This window comes from Aphis gossypii, chromosome 1 (assembly GCF_020184175.1).
Source record: "Aphis gossypii isolate Hap1 chromosome 1, ASM2018417v2, whole genome shotgun sequence".
Lineage (NCBI taxonomy): Eukaryota > Metazoa > Arthropoda > Insecta > Hemiptera > Aphididae > Aphis > Aphis gossypii.
The window spans coordinates 16,800,071-16,814,997 of record NC_065530.1 but is presented as its reverse complement, the minus strand read 5'-3'; the positions used below and the strand labels follow the sequence as shown (position 1 = coordinate 16,814,997).

Genomic DNA, 14,927 nt, shown 5'->3' with positions numbered 1-14,927 from the left:
ATTTTATTGTGCTACACAGTACCAATTATTAATTTTTAAACAATATTAATAATTACAATAATTATTATTATTAAACTTATTTTGCAATATACGAGTATATATAAACCACAAATGCCAGACAAAGTGTTAAATATTATTATTGTATCGATATGATTTTATACATTACCATAAACCATAAAAATATATTAATATATAAGCACACACTTTTCGTTCATGTTTACATCCCCCCTCCCTTCTATAACTTGTTAAAAAAAATTACTGGTTTTCGACGACGAAAATATTTTTTACCGGATTGGTTATAGTTTACCTGCTATAGCTAAATTTTATATTACCTAAGTAGTTATTTTGGTGTATCATCAGATAATTATTTACTGTTATGTTAATTTATTACACACATGTCTGTACACAAACAAAACATAGATTTTACTATAAGACCCCGAATGGTTATTTTATCATATTTGGGTTATTTATATTATATACAACAGAAATAATTATTACAATCATAATTTTTATGTGAATCATCTATAACATGTACCTTTTTTTTTAAAAAACATTGTTTTTTCTTCAACAAATATTAATCCATCTACCTCAATAGCAATTTTTTCTGCAATAATTAACGATTTCGTTAAGTTACAAATTATTCATTAAAAACGATTAATAATAATAATTTTAAAAATATAATATTGTGTTATTATTATACATAAACATTGTAGCTATTATATATATTATATATATATATACGTATGACAAAATTGTAAAATTAATTAAGACAAAATATAATAATATTTAATTGCTATTATTTAAATATTTTAGGCGTACCTACATATTATTATATATAAAAAAATAATAAGAAAACCAAAACCAACAAAAATAATATATATTTTTAAATAATTATAACTATGTTTTTATTAGTCAAAATTATTGGATGTGTTGACGAATTTTTCAATGTGCAATGTGTATTTCGTAAAAATTATGTACAATTCAAAAATGAATATACTGTGTTAATAATATGTAAGCATATAATATGTACAATGTTGTTTTTGATTTATTTGCGCGCCGTTTCCGGTGCACCGTCCTCGCACTGATACAACTGTTCGCAGTTCGATCCGCTCCGACCGATCCTCTCAGCCGTCTCCAAACGTTTTTTGAATTCCTCAGGAATTTGATCATTTCCTACGACTTGTGCGATAGTTCTGTTGAAAAATAAACCAATGATGAAAAGAAATTCGTCAGAGTTATACGTCAAATCGTTGACGCTATAGTAGTATACAAAAAACGCATAGTGTTCACCTAATTATATTATAAAATAGGTGTGATTTTAAAATATATTATAATATAGATAATAAAAATCATGAGAAGCCCAAACCGATTTTTATATCGATACATTTTTCCATATAATCGACAATTTGAGTTTTTCATATTATAAATTTATAAGTAGGTGACAATTAAGAAAAGTAGGTTCATTAACGTGAGCAAATACTAGAAATCGATAATCATAAGTAGATAATAATTAAGTGTTGACGATAAATGCCTTTAAGTTCTGTTCCAATGTCTGGTCGGGAGAGAGTAATATTTTTCCAACCACTATAACCAATAATAATTAAACCACCAAACGCATGTATTCATTATGTATAAGATATTCACTGAAATATTACATAAAATAAAATTATGTTCAATACAAGGTAGAAACACTATAGTGTCTAAAAGTAAATATTAGTTACTAGTCACTATAGTTTAGTCACATTCCCATTCCCATTCCCGTGGTCCATACAGTATGCCAAGGATATAATAAGATAGGTGTATTATTATAATTTATAACTGGTATATTTTTGTCTAAATCGAATTACGTAACTTTTATTTTCGTATATTAACGCCTAATATCTATCGTGAGTGTAATTTAATTTAATTTTTTACGTAAAAATTACTTAAAAAAAAAAAAAATCACATAGATAGTAATTAACTAATAAAAATAACAAATACATCAACTATGCCTTGAAAAAATTTTAAAATGAATTGTCTGTAGTAAAATATTTAATATTTAATATTTTCAGACAATATCACTCCACATAGATTGCAAGGAGTGCGACATCTTGTTCTTTTTCAAAAGAAAAAGTTAAAACACTATACAACGTAAGACATCGTTCCGCTTAGTTAAAACATTATGGTACTTTAAAAATATAAAAATTTATTAGTTTATTTATCTAGTTCCCAACATAAATTAAAAAAATGTTTAAGATAAGTAAAAAGATTTTTTTTTAGGACAGAATCAGACTAAAACATAAGCTTCAGAACTAAGTACTCAATCGTTGGTCATATATAGAAAAAAATATTGAGATAAATATAAATCAGTTACATCAACGCGCTCTGGTTGTACACTAAAATCGTTCTGAATAATATGTTTTGTCAGATTACACCGATACATGTCGAAAAAATGTTTTTGAAAAACGATACTACCTGCCACTAATAAGCGTACTTAAACGATATCGACAGGGTAGTCATTAATAATAATTAAGCTTTCAAATTTATAATTAAGTTTTGTTCCAACAAATATTCGGGAGGGATACTCAATATTTTTTCAACTACTGACCACTATTAATTATACCATCAAACACACATAATTAACCAACTACATAAGATATTTATAGCAATAGCAAAAAAAAAAATAATATTATGTAATATTATAATAGGTAGAAGTGTCTAGACAGTGCACTACAAGTAAATAGTAGTCACTAATTTAATCAATTCCGTGGTCGATGCCAAGGATACCATAATATGTAATAAGATAAGTTTATTATGATAATTTATAACTGGTTTATTTTTATCCAAATTAAATTAATTTAGTATACCATATTACATTATTACGTAACTTATTTTACGTTTTAATACCTAATATCTAACTGCGTACTTTAATATATTGTACAAAATAAAATTATAAACTTTTTCAGAGTAACCAGCTGACTATTTTAAGTGCCAACTACCCAGGGTTACTAGATTATATTTCCCCGAACCCGGGACATTTTGAATATATATATAATATATATATACATAAAAATGATATTTACTTTTTTTATGATGAATTATGTGTGCAAAAAATATCATACATAAACCTAAAACCGTTAGTGTCTCAGCAAAACCAAGACATATTGCACCCGACTACGCCGAGTGCAAGCTTATTGTATGATGAGCTATTAGTTATTACTTATCATTAGAGCGTAAATTTTTATGAAATAAAAAAAATCAAACAATGTAAATATTTATGTTCTTATTCATGCTAAAATATGTATTAAAAAACATGAAATATTTAACAAAAATCATTACATTTTAGTTATTGATGATGTTAAAAAAGTACTTATTGTAGATAGCTTGCCATAAAAAAGTTTATTACATACATTCTTATTTTAAATTGTGTTTATTCATTTTCAATATTTTCTTTTTGGAAATAATAATAATAAATCTTCGAAATTTTCATATTTAAATTTATGGCGATTAAGTATCAAAATTGATTTATAAAATTCACGAAAAAGCGTCAATGTCGATCCAAAATAATAGGATAATGGGGTTTATTTTATACTTGATGTATTAAATGGTGCTAATTAAAATTTATTAAATATCCATTTATGCCATTCGTGTGTTTTTATTTTTATTCAGAAAAATATCACTAATAGAGTTTATGTTTTGTAAACCAACATTGCTAGTGAGCTTGTAATTTAATTTATCGTTTATTATTATTCTGGGTTCTCTTTGAATGGCATTTAATTATTTTCTGCATTTTCCGCTGTCACAAGATTTTCGATTATTATTAGATTTGACATTTCTAATTTTTTTCTAATAAGTTATTAAATTCTATGTGAAGCGATGTAGAATGTATTGGTTACATAATAAATAGAGATATCATCATACTAACTATATTATTATATATAGAAGAATTTATTTTTTGTGATATCGAATTTTATAAATTATGATGATTTCATAAAAAAAAAAAAAAATTTAACATTAATGATGTTAAATGTCTATGTTCTTATATTTTTGTTTTATGTTTGACGCGCTTTTATGAGCAGTAAAAATACTTCAAATTTTTAAAATAGTAGTAATTATAATAAATTACCTATAGGTGTTTGTCAGTGTTTATTCTGGACTTCACAAAATCAGTCGAGTATCGATAATCAAATGGACCTAGTAAGTATAGAGATAAAAAAAACATTCAATTCTTTTAAAAATAATCGATAAAAATTTAAAAAAATTTATTACGACAAAACGAGAATATTAATTAATTATTAAACAATAAACAATAACAAATTTTTGATATAAATGGGAGTGTGGTTTTGTTGTATGTTATAATTCAAAAATAAATAACTGTAAATACTTGACATTTTTATGAAACATTTGAGTTAATTCGAGTCTTAAAAAATTGACATGATACAATTTTCAAAATATTTTGGCTGCCTTGGAGCTATTTATATACCAAAATTAAAAATGTTCGAATATTTTTAATTAATTTTGCTATGATTTTTTTTTCTTATTCAAAAACCTTGATATTAATATAAATTTTTCATTAAGTTGTTTATAAAAATTCTAAAATATCAAACATTTTTGTATACTATAATTATACTATAATTGATTCAAATATTCAGAATATTTTTTTTAATTGTTTTAGATTTGAATTTTAAAAACATTGTCAATAGTACTTGCATTCAACATTTCAAACATAAAATAACGATTTATTTTTAAATGGATTTAGTTATTTAAAAAATAATTATCATAAAAACTTAAAATATTCCACTTTTTTTTAATTAATATTCTTTATATACCTGCAGTGAAATTTTCAAAATATTTTACTTATTTTCAGATATTTTACACCATTTTAAGGTACCTAGGTATTGATTAATTACAATGAAAATAATATATTAAAATTATTATTTTATAATATATATATATTATTATGACGTGATGTTTATAGAAAAATTAGGTCAACATAAAGGAGACGTATTCTTTAAAGAAAAGAAAAATACTAATTATATTAATGTAAATATGTTATAAAGTTTCCACTCCACTCACCGCCGCTCAGAATTGTTTTTCGTATGCAATAACTTACCATTGAATTAAAATTTAAGACATACATTACCGTAGTCAAAGTCCAGTAAACTACTAAATTATGAGGTATACATTCTCACAACCTCGCTTTAAGTACGACAGAATTACTTATATAGTTTAAATAATAAAAAAAAAAAACATATAATCTAAATACGTATAAAATATAAATATTATAATAATAGGAATAAATCGCCTATCCATGGTATAAAATAAATATTTTGAAACTTACGCAGTTAACAATCGTTTATCCGTTTCTGACCCGTCTGGTCCATTTCGAGACATTATTTCGCAGATAGATCTCTCGACGCAAGTGAACTTTTGATGAAAAATGCCCGCCATCAAATTGCACACTAGACACGATTTTTGTTGATCCACCCTCCATCGTTCCTTGTCACTGAACTACGTTGAAAAATATATAAATGTAATACCGTCACTGCTTATTGATAATGTGTAGGTGTCCCGCAAAAAAAATTGAGCCCATGAAAATGTATCCTTTCGGTTTGGGTTGTATATTGTTTACAATCAACGGCTACTGAACATCATATTCGATGTTTTTTTCTGCTATTTATATGAATATATCCCTAATCTTAATAATTGTAAATTTATTTTTTAATACGGCTGATTTTTATATTTTAATAAGTATACTGATTATGACAAGCACGTATCCAGGATCAAAAAGGAAAATGGGGGGGGGGGGTTAAAATATTTTTAATACATGAACTAAAAATACATAATTTATATTATAATTTGATTAATACTCTACAAAATATAAAATTTCAGGAGGGGGTTGAACCCCTTACTCCCCTGTATACGGACCTGGACTATGATGTATAGTATCAGCTATAATCATTGAATTACGTATTATTGATTGTACGTATACGGTATTATAATTATCGTAATTATTTTTTTTTAATTATAAGTGTTGTAAATGTACTTCGTCATTTAGTAGTTTACTACATTATAATGGAATTGTTAAATTTGTTATATCCAAACAGAAATACCAATTTCATCAATTTATTTGTTTACATAAGTTAATATTTATATTTTATAATTTCCCCATGTGAAATTCTACCATTAGCTAGCTACTTTTCTTACGAATTTCATGTCAAAAATAACATATACCTATATCCGCATAAATGCGTATTGTAATAATTGAATTACTGATTATTTGTTTTAAAATAAATTTAAAAAATAATATCAAATAATAATACTTTATAAACATTGAATATTGGTTCAGGAATAACATTTTATTTATGTACAGTATACATATATCATAACAAATTTATTTATAAATGAAAAATGTCAATCGTGTCTTCTAGAAAAGATGGTTCACTCGTAATATTACCTACTTTCGTTGTCCAACGTAGTACAATTTTTTTAGCAAACGTAAAAGTAACAGCCCCTGCTCTCCCGATTATATGATTTATAAGCGTAAACTGGGGGTGGGGCGAGAAAGGGCAACTGCCCCCATGATATTTCGTAAAATGCATTTGTTGGGTATATTCATATTTAGTCTCTAAGTATCTTTAAGTATACAGTATATCGACATAAAATAATGTTTGCCCCCCCCCCCCATAAAAATTTCCCAAGTTACGCCCCCGATATGATTATTCGACTTTATTAATTGTTGAGATTATCTGATTTATTGAACCATAAATTTGTAAAGTGTAAGTTTACAGTTCGAGACCCTTGAGTAGGCATTGGTGTCATGGCTATTAATCGACCTTGCATCTACACGCAACTTTTTCTCTAAACAGTACATAAAATGGACTTTATGAAGTAAAAACTTACTATACTTTTAAGGTTTTAAACTACTACATAAGTAGTAGGAAATATAATTTGGGGAAGTATAAAAAAAGTATTGAAAAGTTAGAAAAATCCCGTTCATTGTAGACATCTGAAAAGGGATTAGTTGGTAATCATAACGAATTCTTATTAATTTACGTTGAATCTAAATTTGTATGAATTTTCTATAGTATTAGTATAGTTATGCATATGAAATTATATTTTTAAAATCTAAGTGTGCATAATATGTAGGTGCAATCGCCTCATTTATGGTAAAAATAAAAATAAAAACGTTTACTTTGAATCACTACTCATAAATCTTGCTATTCTATACTCATATGCTTATATATCAATGTGGGTGATGACAAAATATGATACAACAGGGTCTTACTGAACCAACGAGAAACAATTTATAGAATAATAATACACACCATAATATTAAAAATGTCAAAAGTATTTAACACTTGATTCTTCAAAGAAGTCACGACTGCATTCTACAACTTTCTTAATGTATATTTAATATGTTATGATATCTCCATGTTATACGACTGAATGTGAGTGTGGTTCTGTTTTCTTAAAATATGTAAGTGTAATAAGTATAAAATATTATTTTTTTGATCAATTCTATAACGATAATTAAAATACATTCTGAGTTTTATTCATAACATTATTTACACTTATTAATATTCATCTCTAATGTAAACAATCGGATCCGAGAGAAAACGAACGATAACAAACATTGGAGGTGAAACGTATCGATATGATGAAATATAGCTAAGATTTATCAAATTGACAACTATAATAAGTCGTCACAGAACCACACAAATCGAGTTTGGAAAAGGTTTTACACTTAATAATGTGCATTATATGTATATAATATAGCCGGCTAGTATAGATTTGTATATTATTAGCAAGTCGTTATACCTACTTGTTTTTATGTATGGAAATTATTTCAGCAAATTACTCCTAATAGAATTCACTAGTCTCAGTATATTGGACTGCAATTTTTTTTATAATATATTATAGTGATTATCATACCGCGTATACCAGGTCCTAATCGTATACAGTTTGCCACTGTGAATGGAAGAAAATTATTCAAAAACCTCTCTAAATGTAGATTTTGCACAATAGACACTAGTGGTTTTAGAGCCAGCGATTTATCATGTATGAAACTTATTACCTGTGTCCATAGATAGATATTATAATATGGTTAATTAAATCGTAAATACGGCGCACCGATCGGTTGGATAGATAAAATCCAAAGGCACTCCTCTGGGCTCCGACAACACCATCAAATCGTGTGCTGATCGTACGAGATTTACCGGATAGGAGCGCCATAAATCGTTTTTTTTTTTTTTAGAAACTACAAATAGAAAAAAAATAGGTCGTCTACGCGCCAGTCTAATAGATGTTGTGCATACGCTATGCCCCGCAAGGCGGAATAGTAATAATTTTTGTTAAAATTCCTAACGGAATCGTTTTAACACATGAATTCCCATTGTCGTATCTCGTATCTATTTGTGTATACAGAGTGATCATATTTTACAAACGATGATAATTTTTCGGTTTATTTATTAATATGATTTTTTGTGAAGCAAAGTAGACATGTTTAATACATTTTTTTTTTTTTAATCTTGTTCCAAACAAAAAATTTAAACAAACGGTATTTTGTTTTAAACGTTTAAATAACGTAAAAACCAGTATGTATTCTTATAGGTACATAAATTTAATTTTCAAGAAGACCTACAAGTTATTTTTAATTAAATGTTGAATACAAATGTTATTATTATTATTTTTAACCTTTGAATATTTCGACTGCTAATCAATATTAAATTTATTCATTTACATGAATTATTATTAAATTGATTATATAATACCTATTAATTATTATCAAATTTGTTTTACGTATTGACTTTTCTTCAACTACAACCTAACATAAAACACAATAGAGTAAATATTGTGCATTATAGATTTGTAGATCATGAATAATTGCATTTAAGTATTTAACTGTACAGGGTGTTTCTGAAATGAATGAGGACATTAGTATACGCGTACTCACTGTGATGACCCAATGAAGATTTTTTTGAAAATTTTAAATGTTAAAATAAACGATCTAGTTGTATTTTTTGCAAAATTCTCATACAAATCGAGACATCACATCGTTTTTGAGCTTGTCGCGCGTTTTTGACGCTCGAATCGCCGACTAAAAAAAAAGTAGTGTGACACATCGATTTGTATGAGAACACTGCAAGATTAACGGTGGTTTTAGTTATTTGTTGTTATTCAACATACATGATTAACTAAAACATTATTTTACATTGTAAACTAATTAAAACGATGAAATAATAACACAACTATGATTAACAGAACTTTATATGATCTAATTTATTGCCATGTTACGTGTTTTAAGCGTATAAATAAAATCCGTAATTTCATAAGTTTGATAAGTTTGAGATAAAAGAAACTAATTATTTGTGTATTTAATACTGAATTTCCAGTTTTTATTCCAGCTCTGTTAATCATAATTATGTTATTATTTCACAATTTTTAAAAATTTTAAAACTTATTATAGAGGACAAAATATATTTGTACGTTATTTTTATACAAAAATAACGAGTTTTGGGTTAATATATTAGCTATAAATAATAATATTATATAATATAACACTTAAAAATTTAACATCTCGATGAACACAAAAAAAAATATATGACGTCTATTTAAGAATATTATTCATTCGATACTATACTGTCTATTCTAGACAGTATAATTTTTTTTTATTTATTTTTTTATAAATTTGAAAAATTTATAAATAGAAAACTGTGGGTTTGATAATTTTATTTGATATATGAAAAATGTCGTTAAAGTATTGTTTTATATGTATTATATATTAAAAACATGGGGGTTGACACGGGAAACTATGTTTTAAAAGACTCAAAAATACAATTTTTTTTTGAAAAAAATAGTTTTTTAAATATTTTAAAAAATTATAAAAATTGGGAAGTAGTAAACCATTAAGTTGTAAAATAAGTTTCGAGTGGAAGTTGAGTAAACTACTGTAATATATGTGTTAAATTTAAATTTAATTATAAATAATTTCATACGTAAAACAATTTTGAATGAAGACGGTTCATTAGTCTGCTATATACCTAGGTATATTTTGTGATATATTGATATAAATCATATAATAATAATTAATTTTACTATTAGTAAAATGGTAGTTTGAATTCAATTTTGTCAAACACATTACATTTATTATATTAATATGCACAAACATTTGGTAAAAATATCATGAAGTACCCATGAGTATTTGTTTTTAAATAAAAAAAAAATAAAAATCGATTTTTTTTTATTTTTAGTTTTTCTTGATTACTAAGAACTAGATAAACTTTCTTACTAAATAGAATGATTAAGTTTAAAAAAATTTTCTCCTATAGACAACATATAAACAACACACATTGTAATAAGCTCAATATATTAATCGCTCCATTTTTAAAATTAAAAAAAAAAAATTGCAATTGACCATTAAAATAATAATGATCATCCTGTATAATATTACCAGATCACGTGTGTATAAAATACCTATGAATACGACGAGTAAAAAATATATGACTCATTATAAAATATTATATTATTAAATGCAATACACAATAGACACTGCTCATATAGATATTCAAATATTTATAAAATATATATTTATAATCTTTAGGTATATCATATTATATACAAACGAGTATATACTATATAGATACAATGTGTTCGGAATGTTTGGAAACACTAAAACACTTACATTTTTTTTATGGTATAATCGGACAATAACTTCTTATTATTACTTGATTACACTCCACGATTTAAGATTCTTAATTTTATATAGCAGTGTTTCATCATATAATTATAACAATATATAATTGTATTAATTGTATATTGAATTGATATAGTACAGTCAAATATTATCATATATTATATGATATATTGTTACTGCTACCATTATATGTTTAGAATTTACAAAATATGTTAAGTACAATGTGACACTGTGTTAATAAGTTCATTCACGCAAACGTCTCTGAGACTTCAATAGCCGATAAATAATAATATTGTATGTTTGACTGGTAAATGGAATTTATTCGTATAAAGGTCAACAATTATACTATTTTATATTACTATTTTTAAGTATCTGGTTACGGTATTAATGACGTTGCTATTTAGGTGACCGCAACTATATAATAATATGTTAATGTTTAATGACGTTTAATAGAAAAATCATTTTTGATGATAAATATATGTATTTATATGTGTTTTATATATAAGCCGTAATCCGAAGAATACATTAAAAATTATAAATATAGACGCCACTGAAATTAGTTGTCGTCTAGCGCGTGAATGCGTGACTGGTGACGATAAAACAAAATTATATGTATATATTATATAATATGTAAAATTTAATTCGTTCAGTGGACGGTTGAATATTGGCGTTCCGACGAATTCACGATAGTCGTGTTATAATGGCTAACCTGCTCAGTAGAGTATAAAATTATTTTAACATCGCCGACGACCGCTTCAATGTCTAGCCCATAGTTAATAGTTCTTGATTGACTTGATTTTATATCGATTATTTTATTTTTTTTTTTTTTAACTAATACTAAACAAATTTCACATATTATATTTTAATATTACTTCCTGTCTCACTCGACGAGACCAAAATCCGTTTTTATGTATCAAATTCAGAAACCTTTATTTAAGAATAATAAAATTATAACTACTACATATTTAACTATTAATTCAATAATATGAACAGGTCAAATGTTTTATTATAAATAATAAAAATAATAATTTTAATAGAATATTGAGAAAATTTTTGGGTATTAATTGATTAGGTTATGATTTATTGATTTTTGTATCAAAGTATGGAAGATTTTCATAAAACCGTTGTTTTATATAAGTCCTTATACCAATAAATTATATATCACCCCCAGAACAAAATCATAACTACGCCACTGCCTACTGCTCGGTAGTCATCTCCGAATTTAAGAAGGTCGTTTTCTCCTATATAGTGTGGGTGTTTACAGACGAGTGGACTGACACGATATGACTCTATTAAGCCTGATTCCAATAACATGATGGCTATACAACAGTATACATATATCATATATATATATATATATAAATTCAGGAAGTGGTGCGTTATTTCTCGAATTCTGATTGATGTGAATATAAGCCTATAGCTTGGTTTTCTTTACCATGGTTGATACATTTATTAACTATACTCTAGCATCTGCTGCAGACGTAAACATAATTTATTTTTATAATATTCAAAAGTAGTTGTGGGCAAAATTCGTATGCATTTGCATACGCTACCGATATTGTGTAGTACGCGTCACAATCGTGAACAAACAATGATTAGGTACATGCGAGTAAATAATAAGTACAACCGTTTGAGGTGCATCCCTACCATATGGTGTGTGATATGTATACCTTTTCCAAAAGCGATTTGATCGTTTCTGCGACATTTCCCTCGTCTCCGTCATCCGCGTCTCTCCTTCGGCGACGGCGGTGACCTATGTGGCCCAAGTTCAACAGCAAAGGGGTTTTGACGAGGGCTGACAGCACTCCGAGTAGCGCGATTCCGGCTAAAGGCCACAGTATCGGTTGTACGTTCAATTCTCCGGGGTTATGGACCTCTCCACCGCTATGCTGATGTTGCTGTTGATGTGAATGAGGACGTTGATGATAAATCATATCTGGTGGCGGGCCGATGCTCTGCAGGTGGTGACCGGCATGATCGTAAGGATTATTGAAGTACTCAGGTCGTTCGTCATAGTAGTAATCCTTGGGCGGGCCATAAGAGTTTTCCACGGGATAACCGCCCGCCGAACCACCGCCGTAGCCGTAGTCTGTATATTAAGCACAGTGTCTCAACGTCATTACATTATAAGGTGTATTAACTATAAATATGCATTCATTTTGAGTAAGATTGTTAAAAAAATTACTTTATATTATAATATAGCCTTATTCATATCATTAAACCTATAATAATGGACATTTTATAAAAAAAATGATCTGCTCGGAAGAAGAATCTGTATCGACCAGCAGGACAATCCTTAAACGGTATAGAAAATCCGAGTATTTTTTTTAAAAAACTGTGTTCAGAATTAATAAGATTTTGAATAAATTCATTATTTAAGGAAAACATGGGGATGAGCGTGGTCGGTGAATCATCCTCATTATGTATACGTCATAATATCATAAAACCAGAATACCAGACTCGGCAGACTTTAAGATTGTGCACTCACGATAATTAAAAAGAAATAAGTTTTTGTTTAGGAAGTTTCGTCGCTTGTAAATACACGACCGCACCTCCGCAACAAACACACTCGCCCCGAGGGAGTGTCTGCTAGTTTTTTTTTTTTTTATAATATTATTATTATGGTATTATCGAGTCTATAGGTTAGATTATTTATACCGATGTTATTAATTATACATATACCCGTCGTCGTTTACTATTTTATGTATATTATTCATAGAGGTATGTATAAATACGAGTGTATAGGCAGCGGTTTAACATGTTCGGTACACTCGCGCGCGCACACACACACAAGGGTTATTTTAATCGAGTCGTTGCTGAATTTATGGTGATTAAACCGGTTAAACGTGCTTTGCGATTTTCTAATATTTTTTTCTCGCTCACACATGTACCATCATACGTACATAATACGTAGATATTATACTTATTGTCACAGTTCATTGCAAAATCACAGTAATTAGGAGGTATACCTACACTAGATTAAAATTAATAAACTTATGAAAATAATTTTTTTTTTTTCAAAATCAACATTATTGAGTACATTATAAAATCATTTATCATTGTTCGATAACAGCTGTATTATATTGGTAGGTATTATAATAATATTGACGTTATCGGTGGCCGCGGCACTTTCTATCAACCGATCGAAAATCGTGAAACTGGTTTTAAAATGCGTTTTTTATAGAATCGTGCGCTATATCGGGTGCACGCATATTATTATTACGTAAAAATCAATATAAATAACATTATAATAAACAGTTGTAGCAGTGGTAGTTGTACAATCATATACCTAATATATCAACACGAACAACGATTAATACACACGACACTACTTGCCTTTGCCGGATACGTGGTTGTCTGAAGCCGAACCCGTAACCCGGTAACCTTCCGACCGCGGAGGTCCGTCCACTTGGTTGACTCGAGTCTGGCTGGTTTCCAGGCCGTCGATACCGTTCTGTAATTTTGACGACGTACCATTTATGGATTTGGCCACGACGGCGCCCGCAGACGTTGCGTAAAGTCCGTAAAGTCCTGCAAATGCCCAGACACTCGGCAACATGACAGCCTGTCGAACCATTTTGCGTGAGTATAAATCTCCGAGTGACGACGAGAGGATGCTGCGAAGACTACAGTAGACACGAGAGAGTGCAGACGTAAACAAATAAGAATACGACGAAAAAACCCATGTACGCGACGTTTCCTTCGTCGTTTCAATTCGGTAACTCTTCTTATGAGTATATTGTTCGAAGCGTCGCCAAATTTCGCAATATTGGTTGACGGAAATCGTCATTAAATCTCATTGTTTCCAGAGCAATTGTGTATAATAACAATAAATAATAATGATATGGCATCGTCGTGTTTAAATCTCGTCTACTTTCCCCAATTAATTTTTTTTTTTGGTACTTTTTGTTTTTAATTGACGATATTACGTAAATTTAACACAAATATGTAATCGTACCATTACGCGCCGAGTTCTTGCAATTTCGTCTCAACCGGCAAAACATTTACATTATAATAATATCATAATATCGTATATTGTCGTCACGGTCTTGCCGTCGCGTTTACTTCTCCGTTTAAATACAATATACATTATAATTTATAATAAATGATTTACGAGTTCATCGTGATGGAATTATTATAGTTATTCCACGTCTTCTTCGTCTATTTTATATATATTTTTGGAATATTTTCATACAGTTCACACCGTGCGAAATACTTAATATTTACTGCACTGGCGGAATGTGTAATATTT

At 27.9% G+C, this 14,927-nt stretch overlaps 1 protein-coding gene across 1 annotated transcript; it reads right to left on the bottom strand.

Annotated features, from left to right (window-relative positions):
- Window positions 1-453: 453 nt before the first annotated feature.
- Window positions 454-14,713, bottom strand: LOC126549361 (uncharacterized). Its single transcript, XM_050198268.1, has 4 exons — window positions 14,012-14,713; window positions 12,346-12,764; window positions 5,321-5,490; window positions 454-1,193 (listed from the first exon to the last, which is right to left on the bottom strand). The coding sequence occupies exons 1-4, from the start codon at window positions 14,463-14,465 to the stop codon at window positions 1,046-1,048; spliced, it is 1,191 nt and encodes a 396-aa protein (XP_050054225.1). The 5' UTR covers window positions 14,466-14,713; the 3' UTR covers window positions 454-1,045.
- Window positions 14,714-14,927: the final 214 nt, after the last annotated feature.